Consider the following 12,856-nt stretch of genomic DNA (forward strand, 5'->3'; position numbering starts at 1 on the left):
GCTGGTATATAGGGAGACTGGATTTGAACCAGAAAAACAGACCCAGAGCCTTTGCTCTTAACCAATTTGCCAGTCAACCTCCATTTATGCAGTTCTAGCCCTGGGTGGTTTGCCATTTGTGATGTGACATAGTGGAGACAGATGTAGTTTTAAATACCGGCTTCTTATGTACTAGTTACAGCACGTGAAATCCTAGTCATGTCATCAGGCCAGTTTCGTCAAGAAATGAAGATAATTACACCTGGGTGTGGTAGGCGGAATTCTAAAATGTCCCCTAAGATTTCCACCACCTGGTATACATGCACTTTCTCCTGGTTATCCAATCAAACTGCCTGTATTTGAATGTGGACTCTGCTACTTTCCTGCAGTGTGACTTCAACAAATGTACTTCACTTCCCTAGTTCTCAGTTTCCTTGTCTGTTTCTACACCTCAGAGGGTGATGTGGGGTGAAGAAGCAGACTTACTCCATATTCCCTCCCTCTATACATGAATGACTGACTCCAAGCCTGTCCCATGGTGTTCGTACAACCCCATATCACTGAACAATGGAAGTCTGAAGTGGTTAGGGGGCCGGGGATGGGGGAAGGCAGAATCATTGTGGCAGACATTCCCATTCTTCTACTTAACATTTGTAGTGCTGCTTGTAGTTCTGCTATGAGGTGAAGCCTGTGGTGGAATGACAGGCATTCAACTGACACAGATGTCTCCCGTGTGAGAACAGAGCCAGGACGGAAGACTAAGGGTCCATTCATTAAGTCTCCACAATGCATGAGAGGACGATAATAGGGGTGGGAGTTGAGGGAGAAGGTTGAAAATGGATGGTCAAAACAAGGCTCTTCAAATTCCTATAAACTACTTTTCAGTAAGGGAAAGGCAGAGAAACAAAAAGCTCCAAATCACCAGAAATCACATATGCAAGCTGTTTAACCACTTGTTGGAAACATTACAATGCGGCACCCACAACTATACCGGAAGAATGTTTGGTCGCCTTTATCAAGGTTTGTATGGGTCTGATAACTTAATTTTTAATTTTGGCATCCATATTGGGTTTTTGATCTATTATGTAATTTTTTTCTGCTCTGCACAGCCTCGAGAGGGGGAAATGAAGTTATGTAGGCTTGTTCATAGCCTTTTTCTTGACAGGAAACGTGTGCCAGTTGAAACTCTAATGGGAGACTGATGGGACCTTGGGAACAAAGGGTGAGCCACCACCATTACCGGGGTCACATCAGAGAGCCACTTCCCCAGCCCATAGGGGCGAGGGAGGACCGACCTCCTGGTGCCCTCAAGGAAAGAACTTTCTCCCCTTTTCAAGGATTATTGAAAGAACGCCTGCCATTTCACTCCTAAATGGAAGTTGCCTGTTTACACAACGTCACTGCCTTCCTGATACGCACAGCACTTGCAGATTAGGTAACTGATCACAGGCGGTTTGAGGAAGAGATGAGATCTGGGCTCCAGTTAAAGTCCTGTTGAAACACAAACCAGACATAATTCTTTTATTCAGGCATCGCACAGTGACATATTTTTATTCACTGACTTTAAGATTGGTCAGGCTTCAAGGGCAGTGCACATTCTGGGCAAAGTCAAGAGCCTATTCAAGTACTTACAGACTTTCCAGGCTTGCAGTTCCAGTTAAATCAGGAAATTCAGTTATTTGTGAGGCGCCATTCAGAGTCCTAGAAGGAGGGGTACATGAGTACTATTGGAAGAAGATTCCAGAAAGGGGTAATTTTAGTGCCATTTTCAAAGCACTTTAACTTAAAATATTCACTTGGTTTTTACAGTACCCCTGCAAGGGGAAAGTGATCTGTAAGAGAAAAACCTACAGTGTTCTTAGTTCAGGTAAATGTTGAAAAGCGGATCTTCCAACAAGCTGGATGGGGTTGTCATAGAAATGTCTGAAAAAAATCCAAATACCAATGTCTTAGTATAAAAGTTGAACGACAAAAGAATACCTGTTCAAAATTTCGACAGATATATTAAATGTATGTAATCTTGATTGTACTATATTGTATAACATTCCTGGTTACTTGGTAAAACACAAAGTGTTTTAACTCATGAGGAGACTTTTTTTGTTTTTAAGAATTTATTTCTTTATTTGACAGAGAGAGTGAGAGAGCACAAGCAGGCAGGGAGCGGCAGGCAGAGGGAGAAGCAGGCTCCCCACTGAGCAGGGAGCCCGACGTGGGACTTTGTCCCAGGGACTCCAGGATCATGATCTGAGCCGAAGGCAGACACCTAACCGACTGAGCCACCCAGGCATCCCATGAGGAGACTTTTGGTAAGAAATCCATACTATATAAAAATGAAAGTTTCTGACAGCAAGGCAGATATAAGTGATAGATACTAAGGAGAAAAGCAAGTGAACAGACTGTAGGCATACCTAAAAATCTTCCTCTGCCTCCAACATCTGTGGCATATCCGTTAGGTGGCAAAAAGGTAATTCAAGGTGCTGGCAATTGTATCATTAAATAAAGAAAGATGAAGTTCTACAGATTCACATGAAGGTTAGATCCTCGGGTCAAATCTTATAGTAACATACACGAAGGACTCTTCAAAGTATTTGAGAGGAAATTTGCTCTTCTGCTTTTTTGGCAACATTAGATTTCTAAAAACTTAATTACTGCTTTAAAAGGTGAGGCATTATTAGAATTTAAATATTTTGTTTTACAGATTTTTCAGTAATGGTATTTGAACTGTCTGGTCAATGAAGCCCTACAAATAGGTCTTAGTGGAGAAGACATCCTAGTTCAATGAAATTCAACAAATATTTATTGGTGTCTACTGTGCTCAACGTATGAGGGAATTTACAGACTGAGTCATTAAGGAAAGCCATCATTAAGTATCTACCACGTGCCTGACATTATGCTAGATTCTGGGAGTTTGAAGATGGCTAAAATGTCCCTTCCCTAAAGAAGCTTGGAATCGGTTGGGATAGAACAAATAAGTAAAAGCATAACACTTTCTGGTTGATAAAGCACTTTCACGTATATAGTTCAATTGATCCACTCAACAACTTTATAAGATCCAGAGCACAGATGCTTAGATACTATTTATTTCATTTATGGAGGAGGAAACTAAGGCTCAGATACTTTGGCAAGTTCAGTACCTCCCACAGCTTTACTTTTCTCATTTGTTAAACTGGGATAATAAATCTGAGTTGTAGGGTTTGTGTACAGATTAAAAGAGCTCATGCTTGTGTAACCTCTGGTGGACCTGGGTTAGAGTTGTCACCCAACAAACCTAAGTCCCCTTCTGTCCTCCTGCCCTCTGCCCTCTTCCCTTGGATTAGATCATTGATAAGAGAAAAAGCTAGAGCCAGAATATAGGTCTTATGATTAAAAAATGGAATTTTTCTCATAATATCACACTGTCCCTTTCTATATCATATGCTTGTATGTATATAATTGTGTTCACATACATATATTTACATATGTACACTGGGCAGATATGAATGGATACCCATGCTTGTGTACGTAAGTTTCACAAATAAGGAGTTATAGGGTTCTCAGGAAGGAATTTTTCTTGTGAGATCAAGAAAAACTTCATGTAATGTCATTTGAAACGGGCCCTGGGAGACAGAATTTCAATAAGCATTGTGAGGGGATGGACTCATAGGAGCAAGGACATAAAGGGTTTTTTTCTATGGATACAGCTTTGTCAATCTGAGTTATGGCATCGGGTAATTGAGGAGACTGTGGAGAACTGGTCGGGCGATGAGACAAGAGACGATCCTGAATCTCCGGATGTTCCACAGTAAGAGAGTGACAAGATGGATGCTGTGCCTCTATCCTCCTGTGATGGAGGCAGGGGGATGAGCCTTAGATCGGCAAGAATGTGGAGGTAGTGGCTAGCAGAGGCTGGTGGCAGTGGGCCTGAGAAGTTACGCAGAAGATGGGGACCACAGAGGGAGAAATGGGGACCACAGAGGGAGAAATGGAGACCGGGTAGCCAATGGGACAGGGGAAGCATTCACAGAAACTGGGAACTGGGGATCTGCCAGGGGGTGGCAGTGACTGACGAGAGAGAAACGGGCAGAAGCAAGGTGAGGAGAGTTTCAGGGAGAAAATAGTGAACGCCATAAAATACTGGATAGAAGCACTAATAAATTTTGGGGGCTGTTAGTCCTTTCTCAAGTGGTATTAGCATATCAAAAGAGTGATTAAAAAAACCCCAAACAAACCCAGTCTTGTGGCTCTAAGGAAAAAGAAGCAAAGGCAATGCAATTTGCCAACTTTTAATATGTAAATACTCTCTAATGAGGCCTAATGTTTATTGGCAATAAACTTTAAAACCCTTAGTTTGCCAACATACTGTCAGACTATTTCAGAAACGATGAATGGTTTTTTTTTTTTTTTTTTTTCACTTGTCAGGGCTAATTGGGATTCCAGCTCATTTGTGACAGATACTACATGGTTCCAGAAAGCCTCTTAATCAAATTGGCACAGGATGAATAACTGCCAAGAAATGCCCCCAGAGTCATGTTCAACAGTTGTCCTTACTCCCCTCCTGCTGCTTCGACACACCTCCTGCATGATCTCAGGCCAGTACTATGCCCCCAGTTTGCCAGGTCTTTGAACGAAGAACCATCCTAACACCTGTTTTCATCTTCCCGCGTGTCTACACGTGATCGACCTTCTGTCTGTGCTAAATGTGAAACATATAACTAATTAATTATATGCTGTAGTTGTAACTCTGTTTTGTGCTTTTATGGTAGATAAACGCTCATATACATCTTTTGAGAATATATGCACCTTTCTAGAATTACAACCGAGCTTGTAATTGTATAAATGTGACTCAATGCTTGGGCTTGATAACAAATAGATACAGAAACCTCGCATAAAACAGTATCCCCCCAATGCCCACAATCAACTGAGTCTATTGCTGTAAAGGACTCCTATTATAATAATTTATAGGGGCACCTGGGTGGCACAGTCAGTGCAGCATCCGACTCTTAGATTCAGCTCAGGTTGTGATCTCAGGGCCTTGAGATCGAGCCCTTTATCAGGCTCTGCACTCAGCACGGAGTCTGCTTGAGTTCCTCTCTCCCTCTTCCTTTGCCCCCCCCCCCCCGCCCGAGCGCTCTGTCTCTCCCTGAAATAAATAAATCTTTAAAAAAATCTGCATTTTTAATATACCTGGGTTCAAGTTCTGAATGACTAGGTGACCTTGATAATGATTCTCTAAAAATCAGTTTTATTCCTTAGAAAATAGAGATAAGCAAAAGTATGTCACAAGATTACTGTGAAGTGAGTCAAGGCCTCTGAAGATATGAAGCATAATGTAATGCACACCTGTAGGTTCTAGAAAAAAAGAATCTTTTATGTTATTTCAGCATTCAGCTGAAACCTGGCAAAACATCTCTATAGATGCTTCTCTGTAAAGAATCATATTGACAAAGACAAAACTTGGGAATATGTAGGACATTCATTTTATTATATTTAAAAGTGCAATATGTATTATATCTCAGGATGGAAAAATCAAAAAGAACTACGGCCACTTACATTGTAATAAGAGAAGGATTGCCTACAAATGCTTTCTCGGGTATTGACTTGATATTGTTGCTGTGAAATCCTCTAGAAAGAGAGGGAAACATTTCTTTAAGAAAATAACCTGTAGGGTAACATTATATAATAGCACTCCCTTCCTGTGGCAATGATCAGCGTCTTTGGTAGCTAGAGGACAAGGTTACATTCCTCTATGCATTTTGAAGCTTATGTGCTCTCCAGGAGAAAAAGAAATCACAAGCTGTCCTCTTGAAAGAGGAATAAAGAAACTGAAAAGAACAGTTGTGCTTTAAGGAGGCTTACAATCTAATGTTATAAAAAGAAAATCCATCTATTAATATCCAGTAGAACACCACTGTATGACAACCAGATACAGAGGGAACCATCTTCGGAGAGAGGATTATGATCACTTCTCCTGACCCCGTTTGAAGTGAGGAGAAGAGAAAATTGACTTAAGCTGCTGTGAAGTAGAGATTTAAGTAAGCTCCTTATGAGGACAAGATTTCCTGAGCTGAAGGGAGGTACTCAGTGAGTCTGTAATAACAAACCGATTCTCCTCTGCCAGGTGCTAATGTTGTCTGAATGGCAGAGGGGCAGAGTCAATGCTCTTTGGGTCCCATGTGGCCGGGCCTGGATGAGGCGCCTTTGGGCTGCCTGACCATAGACCATGAGGATTTCCCAGTTGAACCACGCGTGGGGGCTCCTGAGGGAGAACCCTCCTAAAGTCTTCCGCTTCCAAACAAGCCCTGTTGTCTGCCTCCTTTAGGGGTGTCTCTCATTCCTCTTGGCCAAGAGAATAGGCTCTACGTTTATTTTCCTTTCCAAGCCTTGGAACATTCCTTACATACGTCATTCATATTTTTAGGTACAAAGAAAAGCTAATTGAATTATAGCATATAAAAGACAATGGATGCAACCTAAGAGCTGGAAGTCAGCTTTACTTTAGTAAAATTGTGGGTTTTTAAAAATTAAATATGATTCACAAAGTCTTTGAAGAATATGAGATGATGTATGTGAAAACATCTAGCACGATACTAGGCACATGCATTTTATTTCTCTAATCCTAGACTTAAAAGACCTAGAAAAGTTTGTTCTTCAAAATGCTCAGCAAATAACTGAATTCCGTGACAATTCTTTATAAATGTATGTAGTGTGTAGATGTTGGGGGAATATAGCTTAGGAAAAGGGTATGATTTAGAGAACTATGTATATTTTTTCTAATATACATATTTTAAAGAAATCCATTCTAAATTTAAAAAAGATTATCTAATGTTTGCTGGAGATAGAATAAATTAAAATATATTTCAAGTGTACTTAGCCATTATTTATACAAATTTTTAAAGTTTTCTAGTCAGTCATACTAGGTACAATAGTCAAATATATTTTAAAGTGAATTCACAAAGAGGAGAGTTCTCCCATTAAATTTGTCCTAAGTACTTACAGTTCTTTAAGGTTGGAGAGTGTCCTGATGGCAGTGGGGAATTCATCAAGATTATTATAATTTAAATCTCTGAAAAGAAGTAAACAGTACTTTCAGTTTTTTGTTTGAAAATTCCTATATGCATTTACAGAGAAAGTGAATATCCTATTGCAATGGGCCAGGATCACCGATCAAAATCCTCCTTCCTTCTCTTCATGGAGATATTCTTGGCTTGCTGACCACCATCATTCCACCAGTATCTGCGTTAACGTGGTCATTACACTGCTCATGAGAAATGTCAGAGTCAAGTCTCAATGGCACTGAGGTATTTAAAAACGGAGGGAATGGGGGTACATACAGCCGTGTTAATGTCCAAGTAGGAGGGACACTTGGTTAGGCTGTTGGTAGCTTGACCATGTAGCTCTTCACCTGAACCTGGCTCACCATGCTGTCAGCTGGTGTGTGTGTTCCTCCTGGCTCCTGAATCACATCTCCTCTCTTGTTCCCGCCTTCACACCCTGATGTTTCCCCCTGCTTTTCAGTCTCGCCTGAGAGGACATCTTGGAGAGCTGCTTCATCCCTGACTCCTGTAGAGTGCCTGTGAGTCTCCCAGCCTGAGGTCCAGGATGACAGTCTGCTTCTGGAGAGGTGTATGTGGTACAGGTACTCTCAGGAAGGGCCTCAGGTCTAGAATTTCTTCAGGGTCACAAATAAAGATTCAGACCAGAAGTATGTTTTCCTCGGTCTGTGAGGCAAAGCTCTACATTATCCTTCATGCCCAGAGATGGCATGGCCAAACAATTTCAACTCATTAATTTCTCTATCTGTTATGACACAAATGGCTTTTCAATTCCATTACGCAGACTAACTCCACCTTTTATCTACAACTTCGTATGAAAAAGTAATTGCCTCCTAGTCTCGGGGAATGGCAGATTTCCCAGATGACGCAGAAAAAACTCTTTTGGTCAGGCAATCAGATGTGGTTAGATCTTCCTCTATGGAGAAGAATTGCTTTTTAATTTTGAGAGAGATAATTTGACTGAGTTAAACATGAATCAAGATTCCTACTTGTCTGGCACAAACCATCCTTAAGCTACACTGCAGGCAGGAAACTCATGTCTTTTGTGGACATAAATTTTCTTCCTATTTGTAAATCTCTCCAGATGCTCTGTTTTGATTAAATGGAGGACTGGATCCTTATAAATTACTTGTGTTTCTAGTGAGGCAGAGGAAGAGGTTGGGAGTAACCAATTTACTGATCCTCTGTAGCCCCGGGCAAGGCGAAAGGAGGGTAGGGGACAATGAGACTCGTATGAATTTGCCCTGAAATGTTTGACTCTATGGTATTTACATGAAATCCTGGGTTCTCATCTCAAACACGGGGGGGGGGGGGGGGAAGACTATTTACGGAAATACCCTTCAAAGCCAATATTGTTTTTTGTTCCTCTTGTGTTGGAAAGGACTGGAAGGTGCTTTCCATTACTAAGATCCCAAGCCCAGCCCTGTGTAGATAAGGGAGAAGTTCTAATTTTTCCAAGCACCTCATAAGAATGGTTTGCCTATGCCATTAGGTTGACTGCAAAGTTGTGCCTGGAGAAGTTCATCTTTGGCATCTCCTTATGAGGATGATGCCTCCCTTCTACGAGGAAACACAGAGTGATGTAAGTAACCCGGGAAGGAGAGCTGGGAGCGCTCACTGACCTGAGCCACCAACAACAGATGGCCCGTCAGGAAATTGTCAGACCCAGACCTGATTAGAAGCTAAATTGACCAAGTACAAATGCTAAGCTCTGGATGCAGATGAATAATGGGCTCCAAGGCCACAAGAGAGGTGGTCTTTGGTCTCTCCTTCTGCAGGCCGGGTCAGTCACCTCTGTAGATGTAGTGGCCCTGGGTGGTTTACTGTACCTGAGTATTAGAAATATGGGGTTGAGGGGGGCACAACTGGAATCACCCCCCCTCCAGAACACTCAGGACCCCCACGACCTGTCACCTAACCCTCATGATATCTCTCTCACTCAGCTAGGGCAGTGAAGAGCAGCTCCTCCCCTGAAACGGCTGGGGCCTGGGGAGGCCCACGAGAACATGAGAATTTTTCCCGTCGTGGCTCTGGGAAAGACTTTGGGCAGTCAGCTGGCTGGACTCTATTTTTATTATAGGTACCAATTCAGATCTGAGCTTTTGACCTATTCTTTGGAAGCAGTGTATGCTGGTAAACATGGATTTTAGAGTCAAACCTGAGAAGAAGCAAAGCCCAGCTATGCTACTGCCTAGATATGTCATGTTGGTAAAACAACTTAAACCTGACTAGAGCTTACAGTGGGATGGTGATAGCCGCTCTCACAGGACGGGTGTGGGATCAACTGAAACCACGTATGCCGAATGGTGCAGTGTTTGGATAGAGATAAACGCAATAAATGGTAACTATTATTACTTTTTAGTTTTTCGAATCACTTTGTTGTTTGCTAATGGAACTCCTGTTCATCTCAGATTGGAAAGTCCAGCATTTGTCTGGTCGGGATCCTCTCATTGGGCGGGGGCCAAGAAGGGGGGCACGCCTGGACTAGACTCATGAATAGTGAGCCTGAGCGACAGATTAGAATTGATCCTTGACACAGAGTACACATTCTTAGGCAAACAGTCGCTGCTCAGTAGAGAACATCTCATTTAGCTTATAATGATTCTAATTTACCACTCTTATTAGATTAAAATAAAATCTGTTTTACTAGCTCTGTGTGTGTGTGTGTGTGTGTGTGTGTGTGTGTGTGTGTGTGTAAGATAAAGCCACCGTAAATATCTGTTTAAAGCTCAGGCAATTAACCAAACCAAACAGCAAGTTTGACTTTAAGGCTATTTTGATTCCTTCAGAATACTCATGAAAACACTGAAAAAAGGGAAACAAACAAAAGGTCAACTCACAAAGTCTCTAGGCTGTGGAGCCCATCAAAGCATTTCTTTCCCAGGGAGTGAATTCTATTGTTATGGAGATGCCTGCAGGAGAACATTATGGACACAGTCAGGAAGGCACACTGCTCATGGAAACTTCGGCACAGGCTTCTGATAGCTTAAATCCAAAGAAACTTAGAGTAAAGAATGCACTAGTTATATATAAGAAATGCTTTGTTTTACTTTTTTTCTTCAAGGTTATATGACCCATCCACTCTTACCATAGATGATTCTATACTATAGAATTTAATAGGCAGTGATAGTTTTACCTTTTGGGTTTGAGATATCAGGGAGTATATAATAATACGGGCAACATGACTGATAAAAGTAAATTCAGGTTGTTAACCTAGCTTTCGGATGTAGGATATTAAAGCAGAGATTCTGGCCATCATTGACAAATGAAGGAGGGAGGGAAGGTCCTGGTGTACACGCATATTTTCTATTAAAGCTGCTGGCTTATAAATGGCTATGTTCCCAGGGTGGGACCACAGGTTAACAGGCAACAACAATTTTAGCCACAGAGAATGGTGATCAGATTTTTTTTGGCTGCCCCAGGAGATTAGTTATCTTGACATAGTATTAACATGTATAATTATCATCTTTGGCTCAGTGGTAAGTCAGTTAAGTCAGGGCCAATGAGAACAGCTGTGTATATAACTGAAAATTGGACCAAGTCCCAAGGGATTTTTGGAAAATGGGCTTAAGGAGAAGAAGGTGAAGAAAAATAGTTGGGTCTCTGTAAATCCATTCCCTCAGGTGGAGGAAAAAATTAAAGCACACACCCAGCTTCTGGTGGGTCAGTGGCATCATCTTTATATGCATGAGTCAGTATAGAAATTTGTCAATATCACCCGAAATTTCTTATCCTTTAGACTAGGGTTTTGTTTGTTTGTTTTTTCAAAGATTTTATTTATTTATTTATTTATTTATTTATTTATTTATTTATTTATTTAGAGTGAAAGTGAGTAGTGGGGGGAAGAGAAGGGGGAGGGCAGGGACAGCGGTGGGTGGGGAAAGAATCTCAAGCAGACTCTATGCAGAGTGCTGAGCGTAGAGCGGGGCCTGGGGCTTGATCCCACGCCTCTGAGATCATGACCTGAGCTGAAACCAAGAGTTGGTCACCCAACCGACTGAGCCACCCAGGCGCCCCAACTAAGGTGTTTATTCTAATACATCTATGTTGGTTTCATGTGAGATCTTTGTGACATTTATTGAAGACCTTGTACATGCAACACACGGGGGGGAAGCGGATTGAGGGGAACCTAAAAAGATGGATAAGATGCTGGCCAGCCCTCAAAAGAAGATAATACAAGAGAGACACGGGTAATCAAGAAAACTGGAGTAATTGAAGGCAGTGGTGGACCCGTGGGCAGGCATGGAGCAAAGGCAGAAAGAGCACAGAAGAAGCCTTCCTCAAGGTTCCTCGGCAAACTGACCTTCCAGCCTTTCAAGCAGCTGCTATTTTCCTTTATCAGCCTTGATCGACCATTATATTATACACGTGGGGCATACAGCTACACCCTTCAAGGAGACTGATTATTTTTCAAACCATTACTTGAGAATCATTTTGGTTTACTTAAAATAATGAAATCTAGACCCCTCCGGGAAAAAAAGCCACACAAACACACAGCTCCCTGTTAATGATTTGTCCTTACTTCTCTTCCCTTGGTAGGGGTTCAAAAAATATTTATTAAATAATAAGAAGGGCATATTTCAATTTGACCTGAATTAGAAATTATTACCAGAAATAAGGAATTTTTATTCGCTTCCATCCCTGGACTAACTTTGTACAGTGTGACGATTGTCTGAACAATATACATGGGCTTCCCTAAGACACAGGTTGTAGTTTATCTTTGAATACCTCAAAGTGCTTGGCACTTAGCAGGTGCTTGGTTGAATTCTTTAATATTCTCAAGTCATTTCGGGGAGCCCCTATTCAAGGCGTGAAGGGCCAGCACTTGAAGGCCAACAATGTCCTGCGGTGAAAATTTAGAAAGTGTGAAAAGAGAGAGAGAGAAAGAAAATCATTAAAACTTACAGAACTACCAAGCTGGAGAGGTTTCCAAAGGCATAGTCTGGTATGTGGTGTATTTTGTTCAGGGCCAAGGTCATGGCCTGCAGTGCTGATAAACTTCTGAAAGCCTGGACGGGGATTTCTGTCAAGGCGTTGTCATCCAGCCACAAGTGCCTCAGGGAATGCAGGCCACTGAAACAGCTCGGGGGGACGTAGCTGATGTGGTTGGCATCCAGACGCCTGGGAAAGCAAGCAAGCAAGGACGGTGAAGAGGGCAAAGCCCAGACAGGAGATCAGCCTTGCAGGAACACTCTCAGTATGCTGAGGAACAGGTGTGAAACAGGGCTCAGGGCCCTCAGGATGCCCAGGCATCTGGAACAGTTTGCTTTCCCGGGAGGCTTTCCTCACTTGCGAGTAGAACCATGGCTTCATAGGGCCCCTCGGCTATTAAAATTCCACGGAGCTATGATTCCCTTCCAGGCTTGTGGGTAACATGCCTACATGCACAGAAGTGGCCTCCCCTGAGGTATGAAGTCTCAGTGTGATGATCTTTCAGTTTTTCTCTCTGACACCCTTTCTCTTCCCCCTTACCCCAAGGCAAATACATGCCTTTGCTTTCTTTTCCTTTTTTTTTAAGATTTTATTTATTTATTATTTATTTGAGAGAGGGACAGAGAGGGAGCACGAGTAGGGGGAGGGGCAGAGGAAGAGGGATAACCAGCACCCCCCAACCCCCCCCACCGCCTGCTGGGTGCGGAGTCAGTCTCAGGACTCGATCCCCAGACCCGAGATCATGACCTGAGCCAAAGTCAGATGCTTAACATACTGAGCCACCCAGGCACCCCACATGCCTTTGCTTTCTCTGGACTGTTCTGAACCTACAAAACCTACTATTCTACCAATTTGTTCACCGAACTCTGGGAAAAGATCTTGGTGTTTAAAGAAACGGAGTCATTTCTGAAGGC

The 12,856-nt window shown here is 42.3% G+C and overlaps 1 protein-coding gene across 2 annotated transcripts in view; it reads right to left on the reverse strand.

Annotated features, from left to right (window-relative positions):
• Positions 1–12,856, reverse strand: part of LGR5 (leucine rich repeat containing G protein-coupled receptor 5) — a 124,110-nt gene that overhangs the window by 14,440 nt on the left and 96,814 nt on the right. Inside the window, exons 5-11 of one of the 2 annotated variants that reach the window (XM_025882867.2) lie at positions 11,916–12,131; positions 9,851–9,922; positions 6,953–7,021; positions 5,509–5,580; positions 1,831–1,902; positions 1,612–1,680; positions 1,399–1,470 (exon numbers count right to left, since the gene is read on the reverse strand). In XM_025882867.2, coding sequence (XP_025738652.1) covers positions 1,399–1,470; positions 1,612–1,680; positions 1,831–1,902; positions 5,509–5,580; positions 6,953–7,021; positions 9,851–9,922; positions 11,916–12,131 — 642 coding nt within the window. The remainder of the gene's footprint in view (positions 1–1,398; positions 1,471–1,611; positions 1,681–1,830; positions 1,903–5,508; positions 5,581–6,952; positions 7,022–9,850; positions 9,923–11,915; positions 12,132–12,856) is intronic. The other variant, XM_073900659.1, reaches the window with a different exon arrangement.

Source organism: Callorhinus ursinus, unplaced genomic scaffold (genome assembly GCF_003265705.2).
Source record: "Callorhinus ursinus isolate GAN/ISIS: 27379988/994484 unplaced genomic scaffold, GSC_fseal_2.0 scaffold14, whole genome shotgun sequence".
NCBI lineage: Eukaryota > Metazoa > Chordata > Mammalia > Carnivora > Otariidae > Callorhinus > Callorhinus ursinus.